Source organism: Mytilus trossulus, chromosome 13, assembly GCF_036588685.1.
Source record: "Mytilus trossulus isolate FHL-02 chromosome 13, PNRI_Mtr1.1.1.hap1, whole genome shotgun sequence".
Classification (NCBI taxonomy): domain Eukaryota; kingdom Metazoa; phylum Mollusca; class Bivalvia; order Mytilida; family Mytilidae; genus Mytilus; species Mytilus trossulus.
In genome coordinates this window covers 34,025,974-34,050,299 of record NC_086385.1, presented here as the reverse complement: position 1 = coordinate 34,050,299, position 24,326 = coordinate 34,025,974, and the positions used below count along the sequence as shown (strand labels likewise).

General features: G+C 31.7%; 2 protein-coding genes and 1 long non-coding RNA gene across 3 annotated transcripts in view; 2 read left to right on the top strand and 1 right to left on the bottom strand.

Annotated features, from left to right (window-relative positions):
* The window catches only part of LOC134694297 (tyrosinase-like protein 2), a 99,905-nt gene that overhangs the window by 59,991 nt on the left and 15,588 nt on the right, over positions 1 to 24,326 (bottom strand). The window lies entirely within an intron of this gene.
* LOC134694678 (uncharacterized) lies at positions 8,845 to 10,974 on the top strand. Its single transcript, XR_010102582.1, has 3 exons — positions 8,845 to 8,968; positions 10,084 to 10,164; positions 10,508 to 10,974. It is a non-coding gene; the product is annotated as an uncharacterized LOC134694678 (long non-coding RNA).
* On the top strand, positions 20,032 to 23,320 carry LOC134694909 (uncharacterized). Its single transcript, XM_063556016.1, has 2 exons — positions 20,032 to 20,130; positions 20,870 to 23,320. The coding sequence occupies exon 2, from the start codon at positions 20,871 to 20,873 to the stop codon at positions 22,515 to 22,517; it is 1,647 nt and encodes a 548-aa protein (XP_063412086.1). The 5' UTR covers positions 20,032 to 20,130; position 20,870; the 3' UTR covers positions 22,518 to 23,320.

The window sequence follows — 24,326 nt, the reverse complement described above, 5'->3', positions numbered from 1 at the left end:
ATGATATTAATACATGAACTATATAGCAGTATGTTGTGTTATTGAAAAATCGATGTTAAAATGTGTTTTATTTTCATCAACATCTCTGTTAATGTTTGGAACAGAGACTATAATCTTATATTGCAGTATTGACAAATCAAGTAGATATAAGAAGACGTTGTATGAGTGGCAATGATACAACACTTCATTCAAGTCACAATTAGTTAAAAGTAAACCATTATAGGATGCATTTTGTAAATACAGCTTTTTCTGAAACCATGCCACTTTTTTTCTATGGTCGGGTTGTTGTCTCTCTGATACATTCCCCATTTCCATTCTCAATTTAATTTTTTGAAAAAAAATTGTTAGCAGAGGTATTGATTTTATCAACTTATCTGGTATATTTAATGAATCTACCGTTCAAAACTTTATGCCTCCATATTTTGATAATATAGAACCTCCTATAATTGCATACACATGCCAAAAAAAACAACAGTAGAAGTTCGATTTTTAATTTTACGTCGGTTACATCAGCTTGAATATAGATATTAATACTTCCTTAACTTGAAACTGTGAATCGTCGAAGTTTAGACATGCTCCCTATGGCCAAGTTATTACAGGGGACATCAATATTGTCCAGCACAGAAATTTTAAAAACTTCTTGAAAAAAGGACCAAAATATCGTCTAAAACAGATTGGAAAGAGTGTCGCCAAGTCACCAAAGATTTAAGGTTTTTTATATTAGCGAACGCAATCTATGTATAACTGGAAAATTATTAAACTAGGGATATGTTACCATAACTTGCTTAAAACCTTTAGTAAATTCTGCCATACATATAAAGATTTGGGTTTGAAGTTTGGTTGTACCTGTAACTTGTTTCAAACGGGATAGCACATCCTCATTTTTACGGAAATGTTGTTAACCGTGCCCGGAAATTTAGAAATGATCCATGTAAACTTGTCGCTCCTTTAAATCAACTTATTCTAAAAGGTTACCTACTCAACACTGTAATACGATCATTAAATGTTGTTTTTATTGGTATAAATGTTGATTTTGTTATAAGTAAACTAAAAGCTAACTAAATATTACAAGTAATGTTATATACATATATATGTTCATGGATCTACAATCTGTCGATACCTGTAACTTGGCATTGCCAAAAATCATGTGTTTGTCTGGCTGTTTATGACTTCTTTACACTAAATCTTTTGGATATTAGATGAGTACTGATTGATAGTTTTGTCTTAGATGCATGATTTTTTTATTAGTTGTTAGTGGCTTTGAACTAGAGATCAGACAACTGCGAGTACTATCATATCTGTTCATTGTGTCTCTTTGTGTCGGTATATATAAGTACCCGGACACGTCCACTTGTATTTTTGTCCATCTGAGTTAAATATAGAACCCCCTATAATTGCACACACATACTAAAAAACAGTAGAAGTTTGATTTTTAATTATACGTCTGTTACAGTACTTGCAACCTTAGGCGTTACTATTTCAGCGATCAATCAGCGGTCATCGATCAGTCACCGATCAGTCAAGTTCGCGTCAAACTCACGTCAGCAATCCGTCAGACTTATAGGAAATGTATTTGACTGATCGGACTGATCGGACGGATAGTACTGATCGACCTTGATGACGGATTGAACTTGAATACGTCACATGATAAACTAATACAAATTACGGAATTTTAGTTTCGTTTAATTTAATTAAAATGGCCACTCGTAAAAATGGAACGTTCAATGATACATTTTGTTTATTTATTATTAATTTTATGAGTTGGGATGAAAAGAATATACAGATAAAACCTGAATTAAAATATCTTTATTAAAGAATGGTCTTTTTCGTTTTATTTAGGTAATATATTTTCAAACCCGGCGAGTTTTAAAACGGTGTCTACATCGCGATTTTGATTTTATTTAATTTCCAAACATACTCGGGGAAAACAAAATGAAAGGATCGGTTATTAAAAAAATGTAGTCTATTTTTTTCAATATTTTTAATTTTTGTATGCTCATAATCATAAAATTCTTTAAAAAAAAACTTATCACAGTCACCAGAGACATATAATACAAGAGATTGGCAACTCGGCGAAATCCCGTGATTTCACTCGGCCAGATTTAAATCTCGCGAGATTTCTGTGGTTAATAGAGTCTTTATCAAAGTATTAAAGGTACTCGAAGAAATGATGAAGTTGAAGCATGAATTAACTGTTTCAGTGTTAAATTTAACATGATAATTAATTGAATAATTTCAGTTCATACGTAATTATGTATTTCAATGTCATTTTACTTTTGATTATTTGTATTATTGAAAAAGAGACATTATTTGATATTGTATTAAAAATACGATATTAAATAATTAATACGTAATAAATTGTATGTCTTGTATCAGAGTTAATTTTATTTGATTGTTTCATAATGGGTTTCTATTAAATATACACCTGTCTCGGAGACATAATGTCACAGTGTGACATGTATATTCGGCTTGAATTATCCGATGGTCAGGTAAATCACAACCTGTTAAAATGAGTTTTATTTGACACCTGGTACACACGAAGTAGTTACACCACAGGTGTACACACTCCTTCCGAAAATATTATTTACAAATTATAAAATTAAATAATGTGTAGAAAAAAAAACTTAATTTGTTTGATAAATATCGTTTATCATGATCGACTTTGTCTTATATTTATAATTTGTATAGATCATTATAAAATGATTACTTTCTGGTTTCATTATTAATTTGGCTTGTATTGGGTTGATTTTTTTATGATTGTCTGTAAATTGTTTTCTAATTGTGTTTTTCGAAATATTATGAGCTTGCATTCAGTTGTTTTTATGATTGTCGGTAAATTTATGGTTTCTCTTTTTGATGGATTGTGTATTTAGTTAGGACTTACATTTAATGATCATTTAATAGAAAATTGCAATATAAGTTTCACTTTTGACCTCGAATATAAAGGGATATTAACCATATTGTAAGCGTAATGTACATGTTTCCCTTTTTTTTTTACTTTTAGACTAGTTAAAATCTCCTTTTAATTTTGAAACAAATGTGTGAATAGTTAAACCAAGGATTTGTATAACTATACAAATCCTTGGTTAAACAACATTTTGACTTGATTGTTAGTTAAAACCCTTTTTTTTTACTTTATACAAACTGCACGAAAATGTGTCTTCCTTTGTTGTTGATCAGGCTAAATTGATGCTTGCTTAACGTCCAGTGGCAAATATTTCATTATTTTGTTGTTGTTGATCAGGTTGATTTAATTGATGGATGCTTAACGTCCAGTGGCAACTATTTCATATTTTTTTTTACATATTGATGTGCGATTGTATGACATTCATTTTTTTCTGTACAGTATATGCAATATAATGTCTAACTCTCCACAAGAAACCAAATGATACAGACATCAACATTTTAAGGTGACTAAAAGGCTCTAAGCAATGCGTACAATTCATATTGCACTGTCAACTATACAAGGTCTATTTAAGAAAAAGGTTTAACACATCAAACAAGAAAACTCACTGTCTTATTTATGAACAAAATAATAAAAAAAAAATCCAAATATGATATATACAGCAACACACCAGTGAATTACAGGCTCCTTACTTTAGGAAAGCACATACATAATAAAGGCATGATAATAGATTTAACCATAATCACAAGCCGTACAATTTTATGTCCTTGTTTGTTGTTTTTTCCCCACAGTAATCATATTAATAAAACCTATAAACCAATTAATGTGGTGTGGCGTTTGAATAAACCAAATTACATCTGTAAAAAAAACATCTACATACATCCCAGTATTCTGAAATTAAAAGGACCAGTCAGACTGAGAATCAGAACATGTACATGTATTTATGTTTACAATATATCTAGAATATCACTACACATTATTCCATCCTTTTTCAATAACTAAACAAAAATGTGAGAGAACAAAAACAATTCCAGGTATAAATAATATTTTAATTATCAAACATTTATTCATAATGTTACTGTCAATGATAACTGAGAGTTTTATTATCATTTGGTACAGTTCAACTATGCAAATTTCGGTATCTGTACAGCTAAGGATATATACATGTATCAGCGACGGTAACTTGTAATAAATTGCATACAGTGAAAGGGAAATGGCAAGATTCTTCATCTTTATTGTGTGTCTCATTCACTGCAAATATCTCAATTTCTTGTGCAATCAGTTGCTCTGTGCCTTTCACTGGTGCTAGAAAAAGCATGACAATCAAATTTAAGCGTTCATATTTTTTCATTCTCTTTCCATCTTCAGTGTGGATTGCAACTGGAACAGATGTCTCCTCCATACTGGTACCAACAGCTGCTCATGGTCGAGGATTACTCTCTTTTAAACTCCATTCGTTAATTTCTACTTCTTTTCCTCTTTGGCATTCTAAATTAAAAAAAAAAAGATAGAGTTGAATAGACTATTTGTCTTACTTGTAAACTTTACTTCCTACATGTGTCACTATGTCATACAACATTCTGCCGGTTTTTATTATGCTAAATCAGAGGCATATATTGTATTATGTGTCTCTGGCTAAATCTATTTTAAATTTCATTTTGTAATGTATAGACTTTTCAAGCTTGCTATAGGTACACATTTTTGATATGTTTGTCAATTGTTAAATGTGGTACCGTGAACATACAATGTAAGTTGCTGACATCAACGTTAACTTTATTTAGTCTCTGCTTCTACATATTTTGTAGGTCTCATTGGGTCTAGAAGGGGTTTACAAAAGCATAACGGACTGAAAGTCGCAGGACATAAAGTCACAAATTTAGTAGAACAAAAAATCACAAGACAAAAAAATCCCAAATAATCTTTTGATAATTGTTTGTATATATAAGAGAAATATCTTTAAAACATATATTCATATTAAAGTTACGAAATGTGTTATTATATTTGAAAAATGACGATTTATTAAAATTTTGATAATACAAAAGAAAGACTTATTGGCACCATGAAGCCAATTAAGTGCCAAACCAGTTTGACATTTTGTTTTTTGTAACAATTATTTGATCATCTTTGATATGTTGTGATAATTTTTGTATACAAAGTTGGTTTGTATACAATAGTTCAAGAATAGAAATAAGTGTTTTTTATTCAAGGAAAATAATCAGAAAAAATAATTGTGACTTTTTGTCCTGTGGCTTTCTGGCACTGTCCTTCATTCATACAAAAGAGTATCGGAATAACTGCATATATATTTGAAATCAGAGAAGTAAGGACAAGAGGAAACATCTTATCAAAATATCAAGATTGGAGAATGATGGGGTGCTAAAATATATAAAGAATAGAGAATGATGGGGAAAATTTACAAAGAAAAGAGAAATAAATTGGGAATGTCTACATGTCCATGGTAATACAAATATATGCCCCGCTGATCTTATTTTAACAAGAAAACATTTGGAATAAATACAGGCTCCTTAAATGCATATTTATTCTATAATTTCTAAGTTTTATGAAAAAAGGTAAGTCCCCCATAGCCGGGTTTGGGTATCAATGTGAACAAAATAAATCACCTTTGATGGTATTTTATGAAAACACTATTTAATCAAAGTATACGAAAATAGTATCATTTTAACAAGATAACTATCGGGAAAAGAATAACACTATGGAATTGCATGTTTAATCGTAAATTTCTAAGTTTTATGAAAAAAAGGTAGTTCTCGCATAGCTGGATTTGAGTATTAATGTGAAAAATAAATCACCTTTGTTGGTATTTTATGAAAACACTACTTGATCAAAATAAACGAAAATAGTATCATTTTAACGGGATAACAATCGGGAGTAGAATAACACTATAAAATTGAATATATTATCGTAAATTTCTAAGTTTTATGAAAATAAAATGGTGGGCCACACCGGTTCTACAGCATTGAAAGAGGAGAAGCTGAATGGACCGAATTTAAATTGGTCTGCATTTGATTATTATCATCATCTCAGCACATTATAGTATAAACAAATCGGTGGAACTAGTTAGATGTATCTTTTGGATATACTTACATGCTTTAGCTGTGAAAGCAATCGACATAAACGAGAAAACATATCTGTAAGCGTATCGTCTCTCGATCCTCCTTCATCCCAGGTCACATCATAATCCCAAGCACTTCCGGTGGCCAAGTGATTTCATTGGCCGTTATATAGACTCTACTACGAGTTGCCAATCTCTTGTAATATATGTCTCTGCAGTCACGGACTTTCTATATTCCTGTCACAATCGAAGGCGTTAAAATAACAAGTTACAAAAATAAATGCTGTTTTTTTTAACAAGAAATATGAATATTTTCAAACAATCCAAACAACATTATATTATTTTTTTCTGATAAATTTTTTACCTTAATAAACTACTCCTAAACAATGAAAAGTACAAAAATCCAATGGGGGTAAATATATTCCTTAAAAAGAAAAAAATAATTAAAAGCAGATTTTTTTCTTGAATAATTCACATTTTCTACCAAAAATATGAAAATCATTTATAACAACTGATTGCAATTGAAATTACAATATTTTCCAATATGAGAAGAAATATATCATTTTAGGTAACACGTACAAAAAAAATAGTATCTTTTTCCTTAAAGTAAGCGTAATCTATGAAGAACAACCAATCTTGATAAACAAAAAGTAATGAAATCGTATGGCGGTTAAGAATTTAAAGCAGATTTATTGTTCAGTAAAATGAAGAAATATTTGCATTTTAGGCAACGCTTACAAAAATTTAATATCTTTTTTCCTTAAAGTAACCATATTTTATGAAGAACAACCAATCATGATGTACAAAAAATACTAAAATCATATGACGATTAATAATTTGTATCCAAATAAGTCAATAGCTGCAATCTTATTCCACAAAAATAAAAATTTAAGTATTTTAATTCTCATTTTATCTCAACTTTGATTAGAATACTTGTCTCAAGATGGTAAAAGTAACTGATTTCAAATAAAATAGTATCATTTTTAATAAAAGGAAAAAATAATTTTGGTTATTTGAATTAATTTAATTTAATTTCTCTGACACTCTTTGAATTTCATGTAAAAAACCTATTCTAAACTATAAAAAGTACAAAAATTCAATGGCGGTCAATACTTTTTAGTAAAATGAAAAATATTTGCATTTTAGGCTAGGCATACAAAGATTTAATATATTTTTCCTTAAAGTAACCATATTTTATGAAGAACAGCCAATTGTGATGTACAAAAAATACTGAAATCATATGACGGTTAATAATTTGTATCAAATTAAATCAATAGCTGCATTTTTATTCCACATAATTAAATTTTAAATATTTTATCATATCTCAATTTTGAATAGAATACTTGTCTCAAGATGGTGAAAATAATTGATTTCAAATAAAATAGTATCATTTTTTATAAAAAATAAGAATAATTTGGGTTATTTTAAACAATGCCAATAAAATTTTAGAATGATTTCTCTGACATTCTTTGAATTTCATGAAAAAAACCTATTCTAACCTATAAAAAGTACAAAAATTCAATGGCAGTCAATAATTTGAAGTAAAATTAAGAAATGTTTGCATTTTAGGCTACGCGTACAAAAAACTTAATATATTTTTCCTTAAAGTAACCTTATTTCATGAAGAACAGCCAATCGTGATGTACAAAAAATACTTAAATCATATGACGGTTAATAATTTGTATCAAATTAAATCAATAGCTGCATTCTTTTTCAACAAAAATAAAAGTTTAAGTATTTTAATTCTCATTATACCTCAATTCTGATTAGAATACTTGTCTCAAGATGGTAAAAATAACTGATTTCAAATAAATAGTTTCATTTTTAATAAAAAGAATAATAATTTGTGGTTATCTTAAACAATGCGAATAAAATTTTAGTATAATTTCTCTGACATTCTTTTAATTTCATGAAAGAAACCTGTTCTAAACTATAAAAAGTACCAAAATTCAATGGCTGTCAATAATTTTAAGTAAAATGAAGAAATATTTGCATTTGAGGCTACGCGTACAAAGATTTAATATATTTGTCCTTAAAGTAACCATATTTTATGAAGAACAGCCAATTGTGATGTACAAAAAATACTAAAATCATACTACGGTTAATAATTTGTATCAAAATAAATCAATAGCTGCATTCTTATTCCACACAAATAAATTTTAAATATTTTATCATATCTCAATTCTGATTAGAATACTTGTCTCAAGATGGTGAAAATAACTGATTTCTAATAAAGTAGTATCATTTTCAATAAAGAAAAGAATAATTTGGGTTAATTAAACAATGCCAATAAAATTTTAGTATGATTTCTCTGACATTCTTTGAATTTCATGAAAAAAACCTATTCTAAACTATAAAAAGTACAAAAATTCAATGGCGGTCAATAGTTTTCAGTAAAATGAAGAAATATTTGCATTTTAGGCAACGCTTACAAAAATTTAATATCTTTTTCCTTAATGTAACCATATTTTCTAAAGAAAAGCCAGACTTGTACAAAAAAAATCATATGACGGTTAATAATTTGTATCAAAATAAATCAATAACTGCATGCTTATTCCACAAAAATAGAAGTTTAAGTATTTTAGTTCTTGTTATAGCTCAATTCTAATTTAAAAAAATTCTTATCTCGAGTTGTTTGATTTTAAATAAAAGAGTGTCGTTTTTTTAAATCAATTTTTTAAAATGATTTCTCTGACATTCTTTTATACTTATTTTATTAAAAACGACCTTTTCTAAACTATAAAAAGTACAAAATTCCAATGGCGGAAAATTACTGGCATTTTCGTAGGAAAAAGTTCATGTTAACTGACAGACTACTATAACACAGAGATTGGTCACTCTCTGTACTGGCCAGTCAAATCGTATTTTCACGATGTCCACGGATGCGCGCGCAGTCTGACTGATTAGACAAGAAGGACGATCAGCCATTGTTTACAAGCGTGGTGCAAAATAATAACATATGTGGCTTATTAAGGCGTTTTTTTATATCAGTAAGTATAATATTAAGATTAAAAATGTTAATTATTGTTTGATTATGTTCACATTAGCCTTGTTTAGTGAATTTATAAGCGTAAATTTACAAATGAAACCTTGAAAATTTACCGCGTTTGACTTTTCAGTTCGTTAGACCGACTCGAGTTATTTTGTAAATAGGTTAAATTCAGAGAAACAGTTGGTTTTCTAGATAGTATTAAAACTTTCTTTCATATTTTTTCTTTACACTGATGTATACTTTGTCATAATTTGATATACCAGCAAAAAGCTATTGATCCCTTTTTGTGGGGAGATTTACCACATGAAGGTTTTCAAAATGGCCGATGTAAATTTTGAGTCAATTTCTGTTGTGTTAGGATATAATTCAGTTGAATAATTTGTTTTCCCAAATGGCATAAAAAACATTCCCTTGTATTTCTTCTTTCTACTAATGTTTACCCTGTCATAATTTGATATACCAGCAAAAAGCTATTGATCCCTTTTTGTGGGGAGATTTACCACATGAAGGTTTTCAAAATGGCCGATGTAAATTTTGAGTCAATTTCTGTTGTGCTAGGATATAATTCAGTTGAATAATTTGTTTTCCCAAATGGCATAAAAACATTCCCTTGTATTTCTTCTTTCTACTAATGTTTACCCTGTCATAATTTGATATACCAGCAAAAAGCTATTGATCCCTTTTTGTGGGGAGATTTACCACATGAAGGTTTTCAAAATGGCCGATGTAAATTTTGAGTCAATTTCTGTTGTGCTAGGGTATAATTCAGTTGAATAATTTGTTTTCCCAAATGGCATTAAAACATTCCCTTGTATTTCTTCTTTCTACTAATGTTTACTTTGTCATAATTTGATATACCAGCATACTGCTATTTACCCCTTTTTGTGTGTGTGTGTGGGGGGGGGGGTCCCATATCATGATGAAGACTCCCAAATGAAAAATTTGAAAAAGGTTAGTTTGTCCACATTTTAAGCAAATCCATCAATTTACCATGGCTATCAGTTTGTTTAAGTAAAGTTGCAGACCCTATTCTGAGTATTCATTTATCATGTTTATAGTCTAGAAGCAAAAGTAAGTTTTCAATGTTACTGATTATAATTTTATTTATTGTAGAAATGCCTCTCCGAAAGAAATCCCGTTTGGGACGACCGAAAAAGAACAGCCATCAGAAAAAAGAACCAAAGCATAAAATTGGTAAGTTTATTTTTCAACATGATAACATTTAAATATTTGCTGACTTTGAATACCAATGAATAAGGTTTAATGTAATATCCATTACTTTATACATAGGTCACTGAGTTCATTGCATGTCTAATGCTGAAGAAAAATGCTTCATTCCCTTTGTAATTTAGGTGAACCCCATCTCTAAGGTGGTTATGTCTGAAGCACTTGTGGTTCTAAAATTTAATGCCTGCTGTCTGTGGTGTTTTCTCTGACAAATGTGTTATAGTAGTCTCAGATGGCATACATGTAGGAAGTAAAGTTTACAAGTGAGACAAATAGTCTATTCAACTCTATCTTTTTTTTTTTAATTTAGAATGTCAAAGAGGAAAAGATGTAGAAATTAACAAATGGAGTTAAAAAGAGAGTAATCCTCGACAATGCACAGCTGTTGGTACCAGTATGGAGGAGACATCTGTTCCAGTTTCAATCCACACTGAAGATGGAAAGAGAATGAAAAAATATGAATGCTTAAATTTGATTGTCATGCTGTTTCTTTTTCTAGGACTAGTGAAAGGCGCAGAGCAACTGATTGCACAAGAAATTGAGATATTTGCAGTGAATGAGACACACAATAAAGATTAAGAATCTTGCCATCTCCCTTTCACTGTATGCAATTTATTACAAGTTATCATCGCTGATACATGTATATATCCTTAGCTGTACAGATACCGAAATTTGCATAACCCAGATCAGTTGCAGGGAAATTATCATAAAACTCTCAGTTATCATTGAACATTATGAATAAATGTTTGATAATAAAAATATTATTTATACCTGGAATTGTTTTTGTTCTCTCTCATTTTAGTTTAGTTATTGAAAAAGGATGGAATAATGTGTAGTGATATTTTAGATATATTGTATACATTAATACATGTACAAGTTCTGATTCTCAGTCTGACTGGTCCTTATAAGTTTCATAAACTAGGGGCAGGTGTGATCTAACCTTGACCTCATTGACCTCATTTTCAATGTTCTGTAGTAAAAGTTTTTTTGTTTTGGCCGTTTTTTATACAACTGTATTCGATGGTTTTGCTTACAAAAGTGGCAATGGCTGGAGCACCATGAGCAATATAATTACATACTATACTTAAAACAATAATCTGTATTTAATACTGTTAATTTCATAACCAGAAGGACTTTGTAATGAAACACAAATGTTTCTTGTCTATGCGGTTTCTATAAGAAGGCCCATAGTTTTGCTGTTTACCCAGAAATTAGTATCTTAGAATTAACATCATATAAAACATTAGATGTGATGTATTTGCCAATGAGTCAACTCGTCACATGAGACCAAATGACACAGACATTAACAACTATAGGCCCCCTTACGGCCTTCAACATTGAGCAAAGTATAGTTGGTATGGTTCAATATTTAGATGTTTCAGTTTGCACAGTAATTAATTGTTATGGAATCTCTTCTGATTCGTCAGGAAACCTGGAGCTGCATTTTTTTTAAGGAAATTACTACATTTGGTACACAAAAACTACAAGTCACAAAAGAAAAGTAAAGACCGGCCAAATGAAAAAAAGAATAATTCTCTTAGATTAAAATACACATGTAAATGGAAAGTAAGTTTCATGAGACAATGCACTTTTCAACTATGAGTATATTTAGAATGGTATGTTACAAAATTTGTGTAAAACCGCAACCTAATCCACATGGTGTAGCTAATTTTCGCTCACTGAAATGCCAGAAATATTTGCCACTGACGGTCAGTTATTGATTATTTATCAGAAAATGTGGTGTAATTCCCAATGAGACAACTCTTCACAAGAGACCTAACGACACAGAAATTAACATTTAGGTCACCCTACGGCCTTCAACAATGATCAAAGCATATTTAGATGCTTTTGTTTTTTTTAAAAGTGATTATTTGTTTTATTTCATCATAGTCAAATTTTCTGCATTTGGAATATCTCTTATTCGTCCAGAAACCTGGAGCTGTTCTTTTTTTTAAATAATATAAGTTCATTTTGGTACACAAACGAAAAAATAAGGACCTGTCAAATGGAGAAAAGAAATAATTCTCTAGACTTAAACATATATATATAGATATAGGAAGATGTGGTGTGAATGCCAATGAGACAACTCTCCATCCAAAAAAAAGGTTCGTGTGGACCCTATGGCTAAAATGGCCATATTTTCACCTCAAAATGTACTCTGAGTACAGGCAAAGTTTTAAGGCATAGCGTGAAAAGGTTACCTATTCCAACGGAACGTCCTATCAACTTGTATATAGGAACCTTTAAAGTTGGTCTAATTGGGGTCTAAGCGTGACGCGGATTGCCGATTTTTCGTAAGCGAGAAACGTGAAAGTCAAATTATTGAGTCGTGAAAACGGGAAATGAGGTCTTGCGGGACCCGGGAAATGACAAAAAATGAGAATTGCTTACGTACATAGTGTAAGCGGGATACGGGCATCTAAAAAAAAAACAGTAAGCGGGATACGGGCATCTGAAAAAAAAACAGTAAGCGGGATCCGGGAATGGAATCCCCAATGATACCCTTAAAAATATGTGAAAAGGTCGGGAAAAACTCTCTTTAGGTATTGCACTGTTGCATTAAACACAAATCAAAACGCAAACAATATGGGACAAGATAACATTTTAACCTACACAATATATGAATAAGGTATACACTTTTGAAATATACAAAAAAAGTGCTAGAAATATTTGCCACTGACAGTCAGCTATTGATTATTGGGCAGTACTCAACTATAAAAATAATTATTTTCTATCTTAATTTAATTCTAGTTCAGGAGTATTTTAATTTTTCGTTATGTATATACAAGTCAGGACGATTTTCCCGATGGATTTTTTTTACCATGGTAATTTTTAATTTTCGATGTGAGCCATAGCTCCGCATTGAAACTGAGACGGTAACCTATAATTAAACTACAATGAGGCATATCCATTTTCTTATTTTCATATCATATCACAAAGCTTCGTTGGTTTGAGACAATAGGTTGTTTTAACACAATTCGTTGGAGATGTGGTATTGAACACAAAATTTGAGGAAAACAGTTTAGAATATTTATATTTCATAGTATACTCTGCACTTAACTTTCTTGGGCTAAATACGTTGAGAAGGGTATGAAAAAAATGTTTAGAATACATACCTTTAATGCTGCTTAGGCTGTGCTTTGTTCTTAAGTGGCCACGGAATCCAGAAACTGAAGAATAGGTTTTGTCACAATCGGAGCACTGATATAAAGCTTGACGTTCAGAGTTATTTGCACTAGCAGTTGTTGCTTCTTTTTGGGGTTTTGCGGTTTTTGCAGGCGGGACGTAGTCATCTTCAGATTCAATATCTGATGCGGTAAAATCCCCAAGTAAAAGATCAAGATTGAGATCACTGTCATCCCAAGATAAGAAGTCACTTTTAGAGGACATTGTGAAGTGAAAAGGGTGACGATTTTTTGAGAACATATATATATTATTTGTAGGGCTTATGTTTGTTTAATGCACCCTCTGAAGTTTTAACTCCTTCAGCCGCTTTGTTCCAAGGAATTACTCAATTACTTTTAACGACATTTTCTTCTAAAATGATTGCCGCTAATTACATTGTTTGTAAAAACCTGATCAAAATTGATTGAAATGATTGACCCTTTTAATTAAGGAAATACATTCTCATTAAATTCATATTTGGAAAATAATTTGATTGGGGTAAAAACCCATTTTTTTACAAAGCATACTATACTGATTTAAAGGGTAAAGAATATTGCTTGCAAATAAAAACGATTATTTGGTAATAAATCGTTTTTGGGGCATATTTTTTTCGGTTCTAAATTTCAATCGATTACTTTTCAACTACTCCTATTCTATAATCTTGTTTTTTTTGCATCCATTATTCTCTAATGAATAACCATCCTAACCTTCCTTTTATACTTTTTGGCCGCATAGGCCGTAATTTTCAGCCGTAATTAACCTTTATTTGAACAAAAACAGAAGCCTTTTTCCATTTTTTTTTCCAATCATTCATGAAAATTTAAAAAAAATATTAAATAGTACCGATAATGAGATTTATATATCTTAATTCCATTTTTAGTTAGCATGTGTATACGTGTATCAAAACTATATCCCAGCCAATTCACAAATACACCTGTTTTTACAGGTAGGTAAAACAGGTATTACATTTGTATATTTGATCAGGGGATTGTTTATATGATTCCTTGATTGGATACAATAAACGGGATGTTTCAACAACTTCGTTTGTCGGATTTATGAGAATTAACAATCCATTCTCAATCATAGTCGCATAGCTTATTTTAAAAAAACTTTTAAAACATGTTTATTATGAAAAACTATTAAAATACGTTTATTATTATAAACTATTATAATATAATAATCACTAAAGTAGGATAATCATAATAATATTCATATAATAATAGGCATAATAATGACAGCATTGAAAATAATATTTTGCTTTGTATTGTTCCTTTTTAATTGAACAATTACATGTCGTCTGCTAACGGTAAAATACGAAACTACGTTAAATTAACGCAGCTAGCTTTTTTGAGTGTAGCCGGTTTAATAGGGAAATCGAGAGTGACCAATCTCTGTGTTATAGTAGTCTCAGATGTAATACAATTATGTATTATATATGTCTCTGATGTTAACAGTATTTAATACAAAACTATTAATCAACGCAAACAATTAACGCTTTAATTTAGCATCTTCTACTGGTATACTATTTTTACTTTTTAATTGCAACCAATTTTATTACAAATTAACGTGTAAATTATGGTGTCTTCGTCGAGGTCCGCGTTCAAGGATTGTAAACTCTTCTTCTTTTGTATCTCCCTCCTATTGTAGGAGAACCACCGTTCTTGTGTAACGGCGTAGACTTTTAAAATCCCAACATCATTAAATAAAAACACACTCACATATTACGGAATAGTTATATATATACACACACATGTAAATCTTATCACACGGTATTTACATTAAGTCATAAGCTTAAGAAGGATCCCTATAATCGCTTGATATTTACATTGATTCAAGGAATATCTGTCACTACTGTTACATCTTTTAAGTCATTCACAATAGCTCCTGCCCATAATCTGCGATAATTACGAATTTTCGGCCAATATAGTTGCTCGCCTTTGGTATAGTTTGTAGCATAAGCCTCTTGAGATTGTTTCTATCCGAGTTTTCTCTGTATTTTTGAGAAAGTGGAAAAACGAACAGTCAATGATCAATCTAGCTAAATACTCGTTGTTATTGAACAATTCATGGAATAATGTCTCATCATTCTCTCCTCTCAAGCATGTTTTGACAAAGGTTTTTAACTCCTGCAAAAATGGTGATCTAGTTGTTTTCAGCACTGTGCATTTAATCAAAAAGTGAATCATATCCTCCGTCTCAATATTACATAACTGACAAATTGGTGACACTTCTGACTTTGAATGTTTTGCTTTTGAACTTTGCAGTACGATTGTTCCCACTGCAATTTTGGCTTTTAAGTGTGCCATAATTATTGCAAACGGTTCATTACCACAGCTTGTCCAGATGTTGTGTGGTTTTCCTGGTACTGTATCACTTATAAAGTTCAAATATTTTAAAGTAGATTTATTCTCTGCTCTTGTTGTAGAGTTAAAATGAAATGACTGCTAATTGTTTGATTGACCAGCTTGTTCCAAGTTTCTTTTATTGGTGGGTTGTCAATGAGATCAGGAGGAGAAGGTAAGTTATATTGATCCGCAATTTCGGCTACGTTTGGAAACTAGCTTACTGAGCTGATTGATTTCATGGCAAGCTGATGGGTCGCAATATCTTTTTCCACTGATTCGTCGTTCCTGATGATATTCCCGAATGTTTTAAGGATTTTCTTGTGAATTTCACCTATGATAGGAATTCGTCCTAGTAGAAGGAGAGATGCTGAGTTGGCTGATCTTATTGGAAGGTGTTGAATTTGTTTCATGAGTTTCCTATGGTACACCTCTAGTTTCTCCATGTCATTTCTTGAAATGTTTATTACATCTAGGCAATACAGCAATCTGGGTATCACATAAATCTGAATAAGGTGTGCTGAAACATGTGGATTTACACCGTTTAGCCCGTGGAGCCCTGCACCCATCAGAGAGTAAGTGGTCTTTCTAGCTGTAATCACTCGCTTGCATATCACCTCTTTTGAGCCTGATTTCGATGTAGAGTCTCTCTCAATTCCTAAATGCACAGCTGATTCAGAAGTTGATAAGTCTTTGTTTTTTAGTGACCATGATCTATTTTCCTTGTCGTTGAGTACTAGAATCGTCGACTTTTGTTCACTTAGTAAATATCTCTGTTTGTTCGCATAATATGCTTGTATGTCTGGAGCTCAGTGGGGCTCTTCGATATGAAGGTGACATCGTCCGCCACAGTTGGGATGCCGCAGTAGGTACATCCAATATATGCCCCCAATTGGTGTTTCTCAAATGTCTTCAACAGTTTATTGATAACAATTTTGTAAGCAGTGGGTGACCATACGCCTCCCTGCCTCACTCCTTGTTGTTCTTGGATAGGTCTTGAGATGTTTCCATTCCTTTTTATTTTTGATGTACACAATGTAACTTCCTCGTACCAGTTTTTGAAGAATAGCCAGTTGTCCCCATGTAGTCCAAAGTTATACATTTCTCTAAGCAGACCCAAGTGCCAAAGGATATCAAACGCCTTCTTGGCATCCATAAGTGCTATATACAGGCTTGAGTTTGACTTGTTTGCTTCTGTTATAAGCTCTGTGAGTATTAAGGCAGCAATTTCAGGCATTTGTCCTTTGGTAAATCCTTTCTGAAGTCTACTTTGTTGTTTGTTTATTGAATCTTGGTTGTTTTGAAGATGTAGCTTCTCGACAATTTTTCCAATGAACATAGTGATGACAATTTTTCTGTAGGAGTTTGGATCTGTTTTCTTTTTTCCTTTTTTCAATATTGGACAGACTATTCCACTCTTTAGTAAAGATGGGATATCAAGATTTTGAAAGATGAAGTTGATGATATTTGTCAAGATAGAAATGAGTGTTTGTCCTCCAAACTTAACATGTTCAGCGGTGATGTTTTCTTCATCTGGGGATTTTCCATTTTTGAACGATAGCACAGTTTTCTTTACCTCTTCCGTTGTAGTTACTGGTATGTTATGGTTTTTTGAATGTTTAAATAGTTCAGTGAGACTTGTGATGTCTCGCTTTACATTTGTAAAGTGATCATTGTCAAAGTTCACATTTTCACATGGTGTTGAGAGTTCTTCAAAGTATTGAGCGAATGCCTCTGTAATTTCAATTTGGTCGTTCAAAGTATTATCTTTAAATATCAAAGATGATCCTGAGGGGTTCGACGGGTCACGTTGTTTCCTCACCAGTTTGTAAAACCCTTTGTCGTTCCTTTCATTTAGTTCCATTAGTTCCTGGTATTTGTTGTTTCTATTTGTCGCTTCAAGCCTCCTTTGGAGTGATCTTAGTTTTTTCTTAGAGTTCTTATTGTTTTTATAAATCTCGTTTTCTGGATTTGTTGGTTTGCCCGCAGCTTTCCATTTGCATGGTGTATCTTGCTTGACTTAGCCGCACTAGAAATTTCTGGCGCCCACGGTTTTTTCCTTGGTTTTCCTGTTCTTTTCCTTCTATTTAAAGGAACACTACTATTCTTTACTGCTGATTCTGACAGTATCTTACAGATGGAATTGATATTATCTGATATATTGTCACATGTCAGTATGAGTTCATTGTCATCTATGAGTGCTAATCTAGATTCAACTTCTTCTTCATATCCTTTTTTGTCTATCTTATTCCAATTGATCCTTAACTGATTTAGTTTTCCATCTCTTTGATTTGATAGTTTTATCTCACACGGTATCTTCACAAGAATGGGATTGTGAGTAGATGAGTTAGTTGGTTCCCTGTCGAATGTTATGTATGTTGATATCAGGTCACTGCTCTGCATGAAGTAATCACTGTTGAGTTCGGTTTACATAAGAATTTGTAATATATACGTATCCGTCCGATCCGTGCATAAATTTGATTTACTGATTGATCGATGACCGTTGTCACGGTAACTCTCACATAGGTCATTTGACTTGTCTGACGGATCCTATGGGTCACCGATCACCGATCACTCATCGATCAGTCAAGTTCACGTCAAACAGTAACGCCTAAGGTTGCAAGTACTGTACATCAGACGTGCATATATATAGTAATACTCCCTTAACTTAAAACTGTGAATCGTCGAACTGTAGATATGTTCCCTATGGCCATGTTATAACAGTGGACATCAATATCGTCCAGGACAGACAGGTTAAAAACTTCTTGAAAAACGGACCAAAATATCATCCTCCATCTAGAATAAATTGGAAAGAGTATCGTCAAGTCACCAAAGATGAGACTTTTTTTGTATTTTAACGAACGCCATCTATGTATTACTGGTAAATTATTAAACCAGGGATATCGTTACCATAAATTACTTAAAACCTTTACTAATCCATATATATAAAGATTCGGGTTGAAGTTTGGTTGTACCTGTATGAAACTTGTTTCAAACGGGAAAGCACATCCTCAATTTTATTGATTTTGTTATCAGTTAATTAAAAGCTAACTAAATATTACCAGTATGTTATATACAAATACATATACATATTCATGGATCTACAATCTGTCGATACCTTTAGCTTGGCATTGCACAACGTCATGTTTTTCTCTGGCTGTTTATGACTTCTTTACACTAAATCTTTCGGATATGTGTACGGATTGATAGTTTTGTCTTAGATGCATGAATTTGTATTAGTACTCTCGGTTCTGTTCATTGTGTCTTTTTGTGTCGGAATGTATAAGTACCCGACCACCTCCACTTGTATTTTTGTCCATCTGATGAGTCAAGTCTTTTTCAACTGATTTTTATAGTTCTTTCTTATGTTGTACTGTTATACCAATCACTGTCACAGGTTAGGGAGAGGGTTGGGATCCCGCTAAAATGTTTAACCCGTCACATCATTTATTTATGTGCCTGTCCCAAGTCAGGAGCCTGTAATTCAGAGGTTGTCGTTTGTTAATGTGTTTTTTTTATTTTCGCTATTTTTTTTTTATATAAATAAGGCCGTTAGTTTTCTCGTTTGAATTGTTTTACATTGTTTTATCGTGGCCTTTTATAGCTGACTATGCGGTATAGGATTTGCTCATTGTTGAAGGCCGTAAAGTTACATATAGTTGTTAATGTCTGTGTTATTTTGGTCTTTTGTGGATAATTATCTAATTGGCAATCATACCACATCTTCTTGTTATATTGACTTGTTTATGTATTTAAATCCATTTTCTCTTCACATGTTTCGGTTGATGTACGATCACGCCCCTTCCCCCTGGTCCAAAGAGTCATTATTTATCAATGATTATTATAGTAATATATGCATCATTATACAAAGCCCTGTGTCAGCTTAATTCTGTCTCAATATGTGTATTTTTTTTGTAAAGAAAAGGTTTAAAATACAAGTCAGTAAAAATAAATATTAATATAAAAAAATGTGGTATGGTTGCAGATGAGACTAATCTCCACAAGCGACTAGTATGACACAGACATAATTACCAATTATAGGTTACCGTACAGCCTTTAACAATGAAAAAGCTCATACCGCAAAATCAGCTATTCAAGGCCCCGAAATAACAATGTAAAACAATTAAAACGAGAAGACTAACGGGCTTATTTAAGTAAAACTTTATTAGTGACAATACATTTGTAATGACACACTCATGTTGTTACACACATATTGATAAGATGCAGGGTATATGTCTCTCCGTATCAACATAAAAATGATAAACACGAATGAGATTATAAGTTTATCGCAAATTCAGTTAAATCACCGTTAGTACATTTACGTTGTTTCCCGTTTTACCAAACGGACACTCCCACTGAAAACGAAAGTAATTTTACTGTGCTGATAATAAAAAACCTCAGTTTTGCTTCAAAAGACACTGGATAGGTAAGTTAAATCAAACAATCATATCAAAAATAAAAAAGTCAAACTTCTAATGATAAAGATGACAATACAAATTGTATGTTTACGTCGGTATTCAAGATAATAAAGAATGTATGTAATGATTATTTAAATCCTACTTACAAAGGCGGATTGTTGTACATTTTGAGACAGTGTCAATCTCTGAAAAATACAAATCGATGTTTTAAATAATAATCTTGATATTTTTCTTTAACAAAGGCGTGTGGTGAATGGACCCCTCCCCCTTTTTTAACTCTTTTTTTGTTGTTGATAAATTGTACTATTTTATGTTTTATCACGATACAAGAATGATAGTAGTTGCACATGTTGCATTTTTCTATATCGTTCTCATTAAAATTTTCCAAAAGTTTTAAATAAATTCTTACTCTTCTTTTATTCCGACTGTAATATATGATGTTTTATTTCCCCTCATCAAGATGTATTTTTCTGTATATTTTTATTTTTTATTTATTTAACTTGTGAAATAAATTAGTATTGTCACAAACTACTATTCGTCTTAAGTAATTGATAAGATTTTGGTTACTCTCTACTTGTTTTCCATTTAATATCGACATGGTTATCAATGGATTTTGTTTTCTTGAAGACAAAACATTTAGATTATACATTTATTTCTGCAGCTTTTCGGTCATTATCATGTAAGCCACAATTTTCATACTTTAGTGAATATCTTAACTACAGACGCTATATTTTTCTATTTTTACAGAATGGCGGACAGTAAATTCTGTGCTGGTTGTCAGCGCAGTGATGAAGACATTACAGCTGTAGCTTGGTGCAGTGATTGCAGCGAACTTGTATGTAAGGCGTGTTCCAGAGTTCACGAAAAGATGTCCCCACCTCACAAGGTAGTACAAATGAAAGAAATACAACAACTCAGTTCTTCACTCTTCAAATTGTCCAAGAACTGCAAGAATCATCCTGGTCAAAAGATAATACTGTACTGCTGTCAACATGACCAAGTAATCTGCGATTCATGTGTTCCGATATCACATCATCATTGCAAGTCTATCATTTCAATTGAAAGAGCAGCTAGAGGCGTGAAAGATGGCACTGCTATTTTTGATCTAGAGAGAAGGCTTTCCAATCTATATCAAGTTACAGAGAACATACTGAGTCAAAAAGAGACAACACTTGTTGATTTAGAAAAAAATCGAAACAAAATCAAGAAAAGGGTGTCGGAAATCAAGCAGAACATTATTGATCATTTAGATAGGTTAGAAGCAGATATTCATAAAGACATTGATTCTAGGTATAAAACCTGTACTGAGATGGTGTCCCGAAACAGAAATAGCTTCCAGTCCAGCTCAGACTCCCTGTCTACATGGAAAAGTGATCTACATTCACTGAAGCAACATTCATCAGAAATCCATTTATTCCAGTTGGTAAAATTTTTAGATGCAAAAACTTACAAGAAAGAATTGGAAATCAGAGATATCCAAGCAGCTACTGTTCCGATTCTAAAATATCATCCGCCAGAATTCGAGTCGAACATTAGTAAACTAGTCCCAGACTTAGGTACAATAACGGTAGAAAATGTCCAAGTCCAAATGCCTTTACTAGATATTGATCAACAAGGTCAATTTCTCGTTAGAGACGAAAGAAAGTTATCACTGAAACATTCATTTCCGACCACGAAATTAGGAAATGAAGGAATAATCATAAGAGGATGCTTTATTACTGATGATAGGTTACTACTCTGTCAATACATATATAAACCACTTATTGTTTGTAAACTTGATGGATCGATCTCAAGCGTGATAGATTTGGATGATAAACCACTAAATATGAGCTTATATGACAAAAACCATGCTGTCGTATCTGTTGGTGGTAAAGGTATCCAGATCATCGACCTGACATCATTGAAGCCTGGGAGGATAATTAAAGTTGAAGGAAACTGTGGCGGAATCACCTGTGTCAAGGATAAGATCTGGGTAAAAAATCAACCTCACACTCTAACCATTGTGGATATCAATGGTAAAGTTCTTAAAGTTATACAAACAACGTTTGATCCTGATCAAATCTGTGCTAATCAAGATGGTGATATCTATTGTACTGACACGAAAAGTAATAAAGTATACGTCGTTACATCAGATGGAAAAGAACGTGAGATATACAACAGTCCTGACCTGGAACCTGCTAATGGTGTAGCTGTAGATGACCGTGGGGATGTTTATGTAACAAGATGTTTTTCAAACAACATACATAGAATATCTAATGATGGACAGAAACATGACATCGTCTTGACAGCAGACGATGGTATCAATGGACCGACCCTTTTATCTTACAACAATGAATCAAAAGAACTGTTAGTCGTAAACAACTTTAATAGATCTATCAACATTTATAAAACATAATTAACACTGCCAAATGAACACTAAAATGACAGTAAGAATTAGTCATTACTCTTAGATGAAAAAAATAATATTTTAAGTAAATATTAAGATATATAGATTATCTATAACTGTTGCCTAAACTTTTTAATCTAATCGGGTAATCAGATGTTGCCCTTATTCAAGAAAAAATGTATACTGACAAATTGAATAATAATGAAAAAAAATCCAACAATATTTTATAAAAGTCAATATAATTAATTATTAAGTATAGTTAATATGTCACCTTTTTACTAATATATGACGAATTCAAGAATCTAAATAAATATTTTGATACTAGTTGTAAGTTATTTTTCAAACTTGCACACAGAGCAAAAAAAGGTCACTGTCACGGATAGTTTTGCATATATCGGTCATTCATTTAATATCAGTTCATGAAAGAACAAAATTATAATTCAGTTATTTGGGACTTAAAAAAAAATACTTGAATGTTTTTATGGAATGTAGTTTAAAAATTGTATATAGGAATTTGCATTATATTGAAGGTTGAGTGATGCCACCTAACTAATTTTATTTTTTTTATGTCAAAAGGCCAATCTTAAGAACTTTTATCTTGCATGCATTTTGTACATATCCTTTAACACAGCAAATTTCGCACGTGTAACTTAGTCGGGTGTGTCTATTTTTCTGTGTTGATCTTTGTATTATGTATTCGGGTTTTGTTTTCTGTCATTAGTTAATACTTCAGTTTCATTATGTATATCTTTCATATTTATTTGATAAAATTTACTGTTTGCAATAGCATGAATTGTTCTTAATAAAAAGGATGTTCTTTAATCCCAAGCATAAAACATAGCCGTATTTGACACAACCTTTTTTTCAACTTTTGATCTTCAGTGCTGTACAACTTTGTACTTTTTTTCACTTTCGATCTTTTATACCTGGGCGTCACTGGTGAGTCTTGTGTGGACGAGGCGCGTTTTTGGCGTATTGAATTTTAAACCTGTTGCCTTTTGTTATCTATTAATCATGTATTTCTTTGTCCAAATACGTTCTTCTTCTTATTTGTATTGTAGTCCTGTAATATTATGTTGTCATTTCAATGTTATATTAAACATTGCAATTAAAGTGCGATGTTTGGCATGCCACAAAACCAGGTTGAACCCACCATTTTTATCTTAAAAATATCCTGTACCAAGTCAGGACAATGGCCATTGATATATCATAGTTCGTTTCTGTGTGTGTAACATTTTAACGTTGTGTTTCCGTTGTGTCGTTTGTTTTCTCTTATATTTGAGTGTGAATTCACATTACTATAAAACGTGTCACGATACTTTTCTATCCCAAATTCATGTATTTTATTTTTATTATAAATTTATTATTCTCATCGGGTTTTGTCTAATGCTTAGTCAGTTTCTGTGTTACATTTTAATGTTGTGTCGTTGTTCTCCTCTTATATTTAATGCTTTTCCCTCAGTTTTAGTTTGTTGCCTAATTTTGTTTTTTGTCCATAGATTTACGGGTTTTGAACATCGGTATACTACTGTTGCCTTTATTTACTGTATGAAAATCCGGTAAGTGTTACAATTTAGTTATTGCGAAACCGTCATTATGACAATGTAACAAGTGATAACGACTAAGTAATTCGTTATAACGTTTTGATAACTTCATATGACCACTTACTAGCTACATTAGCTATTATGAAAAAGTAAAAGTATGTATTGATACTTGGGCATGCAATTAACGACTAAGTTACTAATTCTAACGGCTTTTCAGTAGCTTTAAGAAACTGCAAACTCTTTGATTGTACGTTCGTGATAATTTGATCTGTTG